Raw genomic sequence first — 11,607 nt, 5'->3', positions numbered from 1 at the left:
TCTTTTATGCTTACCTTCGTGACAGCACCAATCAATGAAAGACACGACACAACATAATGCAGTTTCTGTAGATATATTAGCAAATTTTTTTTTGCCAAATGGAGACTTGTGCTTGGGAGCCGATTGGGAGTCGGCTCCAAATCAAGAGATTCTTTCGGGTAGTCTGAGTGTGTAGCGTTTATTTCATCCAATGTAGCCTCATCTGTACCTGCAAACTTCAGTTAATCATATCAGCCTAACATACACTGTGTGCACAATTATTAGGCAAGTGATTATTTTGACCATATCATCATTTTATCCATAATTTCCAACTCCAAGCTGTATAAACTTGAATGCTTATTGGATTTAATGCATATCAGGTGATGTGTATTTGTGTAACGAGGGAGGGTGTGGCCTAAGGAGATCAACACCCTATATCAAGGTGTGCATAATTATTAGGCAGATTTTTCTTCTCAAGAAAAATGGGCCAAAAAAGATTTAACTGACTCTGAAAAGTCAAAAATTGTAAAAAGTCTTTCAGAGGGATGCAGCACTCTTGAAATATCTAAGATCACAGAACCATCAAACGTTTTGTTGCAAATAGTCAACAGTGTCGAGAAGAAAAGTTAACTGCCGAAGATTTGAGAAGTATCAAACATGACGCTACCAGGAACCCATTATCCTCCAGTGCTGCCATATTCCACAACTGCAACCTACCTGGAGTGTCAAGAAGTACGAGGTGTTCAGTTCTCAGAGACATGGCCAAGGTAAGAAAGGCTGAGACCCGACCACCTCTGCACAAGACACATAAGTTGAAACATCAAGAACTGGCCAAAAAAGACAGATTTTTCAAAGGTTTTGTGGACTGATGAGATAAGAGTGACTCTTGACGGACCAGATGGATGGGCCCGTGGTTGGATCACTAACGGACATCGAGCTCCACTTTGACTCAGACGGCAGCAAGGTGGATGTGGGGTACTGGTATGGGCAGGTATTATTAAAGATGAGCTGGTTGGACCTTTTCGGGTTGAAATCAACTCTCAGACCTACTGCCAATTTTTAGAAGATATTTTCTTCAGGAAAAAGTCTACATCTACGTCTACAAGAAGCCTTTGATTTTTATGCAAGTCAACGCTCCATCATGTGCATCAAAGTACTTCACTGCATGGCTGGCCAGTAAAGGCCTTAAAGATGAAAAACTAATGACACCCCTTCTTCACCTGACTTAAACCCTATTGAGAACTTTTGGGCCCTTCTTAAGCAGGAAATTTACAGTGGAGGTAAACAGTACACCTCTCTGAACAGTGTCTGTGGTTGCGGCTGCACAAAAAGTTGATTCTGACCAGATAAAGAAACTGACTGACTCCGTGAATGGAAGGCTTGTGACTGTTATCGAAAAGAAGGGTGGCTATATTGGGGTTTTTTTATTTTTTAATTTCAGAAATGTTTATTTGTAAATGGAGTTTATTATTCCATCCTCTTTAGCCCGGAGGAAACGGCGCCCATGATTTCCAACAAGAATGTTCATTTTGGTCTCGTCTGACCATAGAACACTTTTCCACTTTGAAAGAGTCCATTTTAAATGATTCTCGGCCCACAGAACATGACGGCACTTCTGGACCATGTTCGTATATGGCTTCCTGTTTGCATGTTGGAGCTTTAGTTGGCATCTGCAGATGGCACGGCAGATTGTGTTTACCGACAGTGGTTTCTGGGAGTATTCCTGGGCCCATTTATTAATGTCATTGACACAATCATGCCAACGAGTGATGCAGTGCCGTCTGAGGGCCGGATGACCACAGGCATCCAATAAAGGTCTTCAGCCTTGTCCCTTGCACAGAGATTTCTCCAGTTTTTCTGAATATTTTGAAGATGTTCTGCACGGTAGATTATGAGATTTGCAAAGTTTTGGCTACAGATAATCCATAAACATGCCACTAGTTGTTGCCTGTATACTTCCCGTAACGTGGTATATTACATGCACCTTTTCATATTGCAGCATCATCAGCATATAGTGATTTCCCAATATCTATTTTAATGTCATGAAAAACATTATTTATCATTATACACTCTAAAACCAAATGTTAAAGCTCAACAAAATAAGCAACCCAACAGTCTGCATAAATCTATTTGAGGACTTATGAAATAAAATTATGTTCAATCAGCCAATTACACTGACTTAGAGGAATTTTTCCTTTCCTCTACAATCAAGGGGATTTGAAATGAACAGTTACTTCATAATTAGTAGCATAAACCCAAGTTTTTAAGTCTACTTGTTTCATATTATTTAAAAATGATTTTCATATATTATCTACTTAATAACCATAATTATGAAGACAAACTTAAGTTGACAACCATTTAAAAAGAAAAAAAGCTTCAATTAGATTTTATCCAGTAATTTTTCAACCTTTTTATGTTTTTTTGTTGATATTGGAGCTTTTCGAAAAATGAAATCTTTCAACACTGATATTGTTAGACTATTGTTTTTGTTTTGTTTTTTATTTTGAACTGTACAGTATTATAAACCCCCACAAAATATTAAAGACCCTACAAACTATAAATAAACAAATTGGCCATATTGCCCTGGGAAATAACTTATGGTGAACTTCCAAGATGTCGCTGTATCTAAGCTGCATATGTAATTACACAAGTTTAGACCACAACATTAATTTCCAAAACACAAAAACTGTATTTACTGTATTCCTTTCAGAGATTCTATAGGCTAAAATATGTATTTATTTAAACATTATCTTTTCATTGTCATCTGTAAAGACATGTTTTATTGCATATAAGGAGGAGCAGCTTGGACTGCACTGAGGACAGCTTTAGATTCAAGTATGGAAACAGAAGTATGGAAACAGAAGAGAGAGGAAAATAAATAAATATATAAGAAGAAGAAAGTATAAAAGTATAAGTGTATATATATATATATATATATATATATATATATATATATATATATATATATAGATATATATATAAAGAGATTAACTTAAAATTTAAAATACTATATATCTATCCCAAATCCCAATGAGCAAGCCGGAGGTGACGGCGGCAAGGAAAAACTCCCTGAGAGGACATGAGGAAGAAACCTTGAGAGGAATTGGGTTCAGAAGGGAACCCATCCTCATTTTGGTGACACTCTACTGTAAATAATGTAAATGTAAATCATGTAATTTCTACAACAGTTTACAATAGTGCAACTGAGAGCTCCTGAGGTACAAATGGGTCATTGTAAACTCTGCATATTGCACATTTTCTGTTAATCCAATAAACCTCATTTTACTACTGAAATATTACTTTAGTGTACTTCAGTTATTTGACAGATCAAAATGAAATTGCTGATCCAAACACCCAAATATTTATAAATGAAAATCATGGAAATTGTCAGGGGTCCCTAAACTTTTGCATACGCCTGTAAGTGATCTACTGAAATACGGGCAATGGACATTTTCAGGCAATGTGGTTAAAAACATTTATCACATTTACTTTTTCCACAGCTACATAAAACACTCAGTTTTCAATACTACTACTACTACTACTACTACTACTAATAATAATAATAATAATAATAATAATAATAATAATAATAATAATAATAAAATACTACTACTACTACTACTAATAATAATAATAATAATAATATTGTATGATTATGTCCAAAACCAAGCTATTATATTAAAATTCCATATATTATATGATGATTGATAAGAAAATGACCACAAGAGGGAAGTAAAATTATGAAAGATTTAGATGCCAAAACATTTCCCGGTGTCATACAGTGTTGTAACACGCAACAGAAAATCTTGTTTTTTAAGGGCTCGTCGCTCCTCCTCCGTTCGCGCGCGTGTGTGAGTGGTATAAAAGGCACTGTGTGCGTCAGCAGCCAATGTTCGTGTCTCACTCCATTACCCCATTACAGGTACACAGTGAGAGGACACAAATTCAAAATGGTGAGTACAGTCTTCACTTATATACATATACATACACACACACACACACACAACACATGTATTCATTATTACTGAATGTTAAATGTTTATATTGTTAAATTTAATGACTGTTTAGTTCCGGACAGGAAATGTAAAAAGCGCGCGCACTTCGTGTAAACCGACCCTAGGCCCTTTTTAATCGAGTATAGACAAACCTATGTAGATAAATGATACCTTTGTTGGTTTTTTGTTTGATTATCTTTATTTGAAAAAGATAATTACACGATAATGACTTATTCCGCAACCTACGCACCATACACGTTGTACTTTGAGGAGCGGTTTGCGCATGCGCAAGAAAAGGGCGACTGCGCTTTCGGCTTATTTGCATAATTTCATCCAATGGCGGATTTAGACTTGTGCGACATGGACATCCGCCCAGGGCGGCGTCCTACCGGGGGCGGGACCGGGCGCCCACGCGATAAAACCACGATTGGGCGATCAGGACTTATGCGGCTTTCACTGGCCGATCAGAATATAACATTAAAGTCATGCGACCGCAGCGCTCGTGCAGGAGCAGCTTGTGACGCGAGTGAGCGCGCGCTTCGTGACGGCTCTGCGCAGGCACGCAGACAGGACCGCCCAATCAAATCGATCACACCTCTACTCCCATTGGTCAATACGAGAAGGATGGGCGGGGTTTTACAGCAGCAGGGGGACGGTGCAAGCGAGTCAACTTTGAAATGAAAGCAAATTGTAGGCCAATAAACGGCCAAAACAACCAGGGGCCTACATCAGAAAAAAAAATAATGGAGATGAAAAAACGCGCGAAATATAAAGATATGTTTAAGAGTCTCATGATGTGCTATGTAGCTAATGCTAATGCTACATGTGACCTATGGCATGTAAAACACAGAATATTACAATAATATAAACATTTTCTTTTGTATCTTGAGAATAATTATATTTTTCAATGGAATTAGTTGTTTTTAGTTGATAAACTGTACAAAGTGCATAATGACGTGCATTCATTGTGTATTTACAGTAGATTGTGCAACAATTGCATTCAGGGTGTCAGATTAATGTTGTATTTTGTGCAAATTCAAAGTTCTGGAAATTAATTTGAAATGTACATGGTGTTATGTTGGGGTGGGGTGGGGTTGGGGTGGGGTTTTGCCCAAGGTGCCATGCAAGCTAGAATCACTACCGATTTCATGAATTTACTATATTTGTATATGCAATATTAGCTTTATTATTATTATTATTATTATTATTATTATTATTATTATTATTATTTTCCCCCATTTTATTTTTATCTCTAAATACTTAAAATAAATTTTTTTTTTTTTTTTTCTTTTTTTATACACACAATGAACAATGGTTGTGTGCACTCCCTATTTTTGTGGTCAGTTATTAATCGGTTTTCATTGTAGATCATGGATCATTTTTGTTTAATTGTGATTGGTGGTAGTTTATGGAGTTCAATAATTGGTCAGTTTTTAATTGTAATCCATTATTTCAGTCCTGATCAGCGTTTCATTGCTTTTCAGAGTGGTTTACTGACTGGCTGTGTTATTGGTGCTACTGTTTCATTTTTATCAGTAGTCTGTGATATAGTTATTTTCAGTGACCGCTGAATGGCTGTTTATCAGCAGCAATCCTTGGATTGGTCAATGATTCAGCAGTTTCAGTAGTTTGCGGGGGAGATCAATATTAGATTATGCAATCAGTGTTTTTGCTTCTCTCACGTTATGCCTCTCCTTCATTCATTTAATCTAATGCAGCAAGTTCAGCTCAGTAGAGACTGAGACCTATATTGCATACTAATTAATGCACCATTTCGAAGACATTATTTCGCAATGTAGTCACAATGAACCCAAAGCGTCTAAATGGATGGTCTCTGAAATGGTCTGCTATTTAGTGCTGCTGTCTGTTTACCCTCGCTAGGGTCTGATCTGTGTGAATAGCGGGTGTGTTTGTTAGTTTTGCAGCTTCCTGTTTAACTGCTTTATGAGCAGCCGTCCTTACAGACATTTTTACTTCTTCTTTATGGCCAGTTTCTGTGTGTCTGTGTTAAAAAAAAAAAAAATCAAGCTTCTTACCAAGCAGCATTTGTCATTTGAGTAGCAGCTTGTGTGGTTACACTGAGTGCAAAAGACAAACATTTCTCAAAGCCAGATGTCTTTTTTCCTTCTCTTTGTTCCCCCTCCACTTCATCACATAGTGAAAGGAAGCCATTTGGAAGTCGTTTGTGTAAGCGTGTTAAACATCTCCTGCAGCTGTTTCTTTACTTTGCCTGTTAAATAAAAGACACTGTAAATAACTGATAAGCGCATGCACACGCGCCCGCCCCCCCCCCCCACACACACACACACACACTACATTCATTTATTTTTAGCAACTGTAATCCTGGTCAGAGGCTCATGGTGTAAATGACCTTTGATTTGTTAATATTCTGGAGAAATACCATTGAATTTGCTTCTGCATGCAGGGCGGAATCAGAATCAAGAAAGTGGGAGTTCCATATCAAAGACATTTTTCAAAATGATTATACAATAATGATGTACTAAAAATTCTACCAATTTTCATAAATGGCTCAGACTCCTGATAGACTTTTCTTTTTTTTTTTTTGCTACACTTGTGTTTATGGATAGTCCAAAGGACTTCACGTAGAAATGACGTCCAACTGGTTTTTACAAATAACGACGTTTCAAACAGAACCAACATTTCTTGCTGAGCATTCGGTCACCATGTCATGTGTAATGTGTGGTGTGGTGCCTGGAGAAATTCTGCAGATACAGATGCAATGCGACCAAACCTGTGAGCAGCAATAACGAGCCGTGCCAAAGTCGATTTGTTCCAAAAAGGCTGACTTTACTGTTCGTGTTTCTTCTTATATATAGCGACACTTTCAGTATTGGAGCACTCATGAACAATGGCCAATATGAGTATGCATGCTAGTAAACTTGTGATCTTATGGAGTGGTTAATGGAGCCATTTTTAATCCTGTTTGTGGTGCACTCATAATGTCAGTTGCAAGTTAATCATTGATTAAATCTTGTGTTTACTGTGTCAAATGCTGGTCTGCTCATGTTGACCAGCGTAAATAGTTTCCTAGCAGTTAGTACTTGAACATTTGATCTGACACTAATTATTACAAAAAAAAAAGATCTGTGGAATCCAGCAGGTGACAGAGTGGTATCCAGCCAAACACCATCTCTCCTTTTAACACCTTACTTTCTCAGGCACTTGTATGATGCTGCAACTAACCAGGATCTGGAGCCAGCAAAATCAGTTTGGTTCTATTAGCAGCTTTTGCTGTAGATCTCCAAGAACATGAGAAACTTGACTTATTGGTATGGGGAATGAAACATGGGTCTGCATGCACCAAGAATCAACAGCCATGTGGTAGAAAGCTTCATGTGTTTGGTTGATGGTTCACAGAACGGTTCTATGATCTGGTCCACTGATCTTTGCTGATGTAGGAATCGCACTGATGTATGATTCTGCATCCAGGGCAGAGTTCTAAGGATTTCTAAAGTGGTACAAACCCAAAAAAATGCTTCACGGTTGCAGATTTAGTCTTGTGCTCCAACTGCCCTGGAAAAATTAAACCAACAATCAAACTCATTATGAGCCAGAAGAAGGAACCTTTTATAGTATGAAACAGCAAAAATCTAAAAAGGTCTTCTTATCTGGACTTCTTAGTGTTGAGGAAAGCACTTTTTTTTCACAGTCCAAAATCCAATCATCAGCTTAGAATCTCACGCAAACAAGCTGCTTTGGGTAAAACCAGGTCAGGACACAATGCAAATAATCAGTGAGCATTACAAGAGACAAAGTGTGTGTGTGTGGCCAACATTGCGAAAGCACTTGCTGATTATTTACAGGGTAATAGTAATAATATCATTCTAACATATGGCTTAACAGTAGTGAAGGTGGAGAAAGTGGAAAGTTCTAGCACGCCATAAATAGCTTCCTGACCAAACTAGGCCATTCCCACGTGCCTTCCCCAGTAACACACCGCTGCAGGGGGCATGAGGGTAAAAATAAAGGATGACCCTGACGAGATGAGAAGCTGACTCAGAGACGAACACAGGCGCTGTTTCGGGAAAGTCGATAAAAAATGGGACGACTCTCTGGAGCACCGTCCCAGATTCACAAATCATTACTGGGCATTTGTAAATTTGCTTTAACAACACATGACGTTATGTCTGACAAGTTCGATTTTAAACCTGTTTGGTTGTATGTGGTCCAAAATTCAAATCCCATGTTGACGAATGTTTAAAACCTGAATTGTTAAACCACTTAATGCTTTAGAAAAAAAGTTAAGAACAGGCTTTTTTGTTTGTTTGTTTTTAACTGTTTCAACAAAAGTCCATAGTAACATATAGGTCAAATACTGTATATTTATAATATTACTAAATAGTAACTGGGTTCATCCTTGTTGGAAAACCTTCATGGAAAGATCATAGAACTTGTCTAATGTATTTATATTTAACATTCATTCTTACAATATTAAACTCAATATGTATGTTATGTTATATTCATTAGAAATGTCGGTTTTTCCAGAGAAGTAAATAATAATGTAGTCTATAGATGTTTTAGACGAAAGGAAATTCAACTGGTTGTTTGCACTTCGCACCCATTTGTAGCTCGCTCCGTTTTTCTCAAGGACATGCTGAAGATTCCATGTAAGGGCGTAGCGATGATTCACCTCTCAGCCAAACCTGCTGAGACACACGTCGACGCTCTGAGCCTTTCAGGCTCGTCAAGGGAGCCGAGACGGAACCCCTCCTCCTTTAAACGTGTAAACTTGCTTAACAAAACTTCACAGAACACAATGACCTTCCAACAGCCCCTATTTTCAAAAAACAACCCACAGCTCGGCGCTAATGGGAAATGCAAATGCTTTAAACTGGTGGATGGTGGTTATGCAACCCGTATGAGAAACGTGTGTGTTTTTGCCGCTCCCACTCTGTCACCTGCAAATGTCTGTCATGGTGTGGAAAAACCTCGGAGAGACGAGAATCCCTTCTGTCTGCCACCTGGTGGTATAGAATCCAAATCAAAAAGGGGATGAACAGCAAATTAACAGAGTGTGTGCATATAGAAGTACAAGAGCATGGTTTCTTTATGCAAATCTGCACCGTATATGTATGGATACGTGTCAATATGTCAAATGTGACAAACTATACAGTACACCTTAACTTTCACTCACCTGTAATGTTTTAAAGAATTTAAATTTACCTTAATTTCTTTTTGATATTCTACTAATTTATAGTATAGTTCTTTTTTTTATTATCAATTATTTTTTCGATAATTGTGGCAATAAAAAAAGATGTTAGAATAAAACCAACCCTTTCAAGCGTGATTGGTCTGGGATTAATTAGGAAACGTGTCATTCGTACAATGAGGTCGTTTCAGAAACACTCGTCATCCATTATAAAAACCAAAAGAATATCAGAAATGTTCGAATCTAATCATGTTTGACCAACATCATGCTAATCACACTCTTTTCTTTCCCTTAGCGTGAATGTATCTCCGTCCATGTTGGCCAGGCTGGTGTTCAGATGGGAAACACCTGCTGGGAGCTGTACTGTTTGGAGCATGGCATCCAGCCTGATGGTCAGATGCCAAACAAGAAGGCTGTTGGTGGCCATGATGACTCCTTCACTACCTTCTTCAGTGATACTAGAGCTGGCAAATATGTACCTCGTGCCATTTTTGTGGACCTGGAACCAACTGTCATTGGTAAATTAGATCTGATATTGGCCTATATAACATGTATATATTTTTTTTAATGCAGCCAAGTAATATTCTATTTATATTTACTATTAATTTGTGAAACTAAATTCACTTTATGGGAACCTCTTGTTTCAGATGAGGTTCGTACTGGAACCTACCGCCAGCTCTTCCACCCAGAGCAGATGATCTCTGGCAAAGAGGATGCAGCGAATAACTATGCTCGTGGTCACTACACCATTGGCAAGGAGATCATTGACTCTGTCCTTGATCGCATTCGTAAACTGGTAAGACGGTCTGGATTTTGATTTCTCAAAGCTAAACTTTGTTTATTAATCTTTATTAAAAGTCAGGTTGGTCTTTTGGATAAACTTCTCCTCATCTCTGTACACAAGAAAATCTAATCATAGGCAACTGGACTATCTTTGGTTATCTAAGTGACTCTGTTCACTTTTCTGAAAGTATCCAGACATCCTCAATAGCCTATTGTGATGAGTCCACTTAAAATGTTGTTGTCAATAAATAAAATTATACAGGGGTTTCTAAGCAAAGACATCTCCCAGCCTAGCATCAATATAACACCCAGAAACTTTTTCTGTACAGGCTGACCAGTGCACGGGTCTTCAGGGCTTCCTGGTCTTCCACAGCTTTGGAGGAGGCACAGGCTCTGGCTTTACTTCCCTCTTGATGGAGCGTCTCTCTGTAGATTTTGGCAAAAAATCCAAGCTAGAGTTTGCTATATACCCTGCTCCACAGGTGTCCACGGCTGTGGTGGAGCCGTACAACTCCATCCTCACCACCCACACCACACTTGAGCACTCTGACTGCGCCTTCATGGTGGACAATGAGGCCATATATGACATCTGCCGCAGGAATCTGGACATCGAGCGCCCATCTTACACCAATCTCAACCGGCTGATAAGTCAGATCGTGTCCTCAATCACCGCTTCTCTGCGCTTCGATGGTGCTTTGAACGTTGACTTGACCGAGTTCCAGACCAACCTGGTCCCATATCCCAGAATCCACTTTCCTCTGGCTACCTATGCCCCAGTGATTTCTGCTGAGAAAGCTTACCATGAGCAGCTCTCCGTGGCTGAAATAACCAATTCTTGCTTTGAGCCATGCAATCAAATGGTCAAGTGTGACCCAAGGCATGGCAAATACATGGCATGTTGCCTTCTATACCGGGGTGATGTGGTTCCAAAGGATGTCAACGTGGCTATTGCAGCCATTAAGACCAAGAGAAGCATCCAGTTTGTGGACTGGTGTCCCACTGGATTCAAGGTGGGAATCAACTACCAACCACCGACTGTGGTGCCTGGAGGTGATTTGGCAAAGGTCCAAAGGGCTGTCTGTATGCTGAGCAACACTACCGCCATTGCTGAAGCCTGGGCTCGTCTGGACCACAAGTTTGACTTGATGTACGCCAAGCGGGCCTTTGTGCACTGGTACGTTGGTGAAGGCATGGAAGAGGGTGAGTTTTCTGAGGCCAGAGAAGACATGGCTGCCCTGGAGAAGGATTATGAAGAGGTTGGGATCGACTCTTTTGAGGATGGGGAAGAAGGAGAAGAATTCTAAGATGTAAGCTACTTCTGAAAAGCCACCAATGAAAAGCCACCAATGACCTGCCACCAATGAAAGCACTATGTGCAATCTTGTGGAATTGTTATAAAAAATCTAAATCAGCTACTAAATGTTGTTTGTCATTTGGTGATTTTTTTCTACTAGAATTGTCCAAATAACTATGAAATTAAAATAAAGGCGTAAACTGTTTTATTGGCTGTTTTTATTTAATATATTCTGAGGCATATAGCATTATATCCAGGACATCTCCCACCATCAAGTGTCACATGGTATCGTGCAATGACAATGTGCAGTCAATATTAGCCTATTAGTCTATGTATACATAACATTTTGCTAACAAGTCTTATTACTGTTTGCTAGTTATGCTAAT

At 38.8% G+C, this 11,607-nt stretch overlaps 1 protein-coding gene across 1 annotated transcript; it reads left to right on the top strand.

Moving 5' to 3' along the window:
- The first annotated feature begins 3,780 nt into the window (after positions 1-3,780).
- tuba8l2 (tubulin, alpha 8 like 2) lies at positions 3,781-11,426 on the top strand. The gene is made up of 4 exons (XM_027156336.2): positions 3,781-3,932; positions 9,440-9,662; positions 9,792-9,940; positions 10,257-11,426. Exons 1-4 carry the CDS (start codon positions 3,930-3,932, stop codon positions 11,229-11,231), a joined length of 1,350 nt encoding a protein of 449 aa, XP_027012137.1. The 5' UTR covers positions 3,781-3,929; the 3' UTR covers positions 11,232-11,426.
- Positions 11,427-11,607: the final 181 nt, after the last annotated feature.

The sequence above is a fragment of the Tachysurus fulvidraco genome, chromosome 18 (assembly GCF_022655615.1).
Source record: "Tachysurus fulvidraco isolate hzauxx_2018 chromosome 18, HZAU_PFXX_2.0, whole genome shotgun sequence".
In the NCBI taxonomy this organism is placed as follows: domain Eukaryota; kingdom Metazoa; phylum Chordata; class Actinopteri; order Siluriformes; family Bagridae; genus Tachysurus; species Tachysurus fulvidraco.
The sequence above is the reverse complement of the archived record's forward strand: the minus strand, read 5'-3'. Positions and strand labels throughout refer to the sequence as shown.

Bases quoted from the DNA above. Each gene is read 5' to 3' on its own strand.
- tuba8l2 (XM_027156336.2), top strand. The intron at 9,663-9,791 runs GTAAATTAGATC...CTCTTGTTTCAG, and splicing joins CCTGGAACCAACTGTCATTG to ATGAGGTTCGTACTGGAACC. The intron at 9,941-10,256 runs GTAAGACGGTCT...TTTTCTGTACAG, and splicing joins TTGATCGCATTCGTAAACTG to GCTGACCAGTGCACGGGTCT.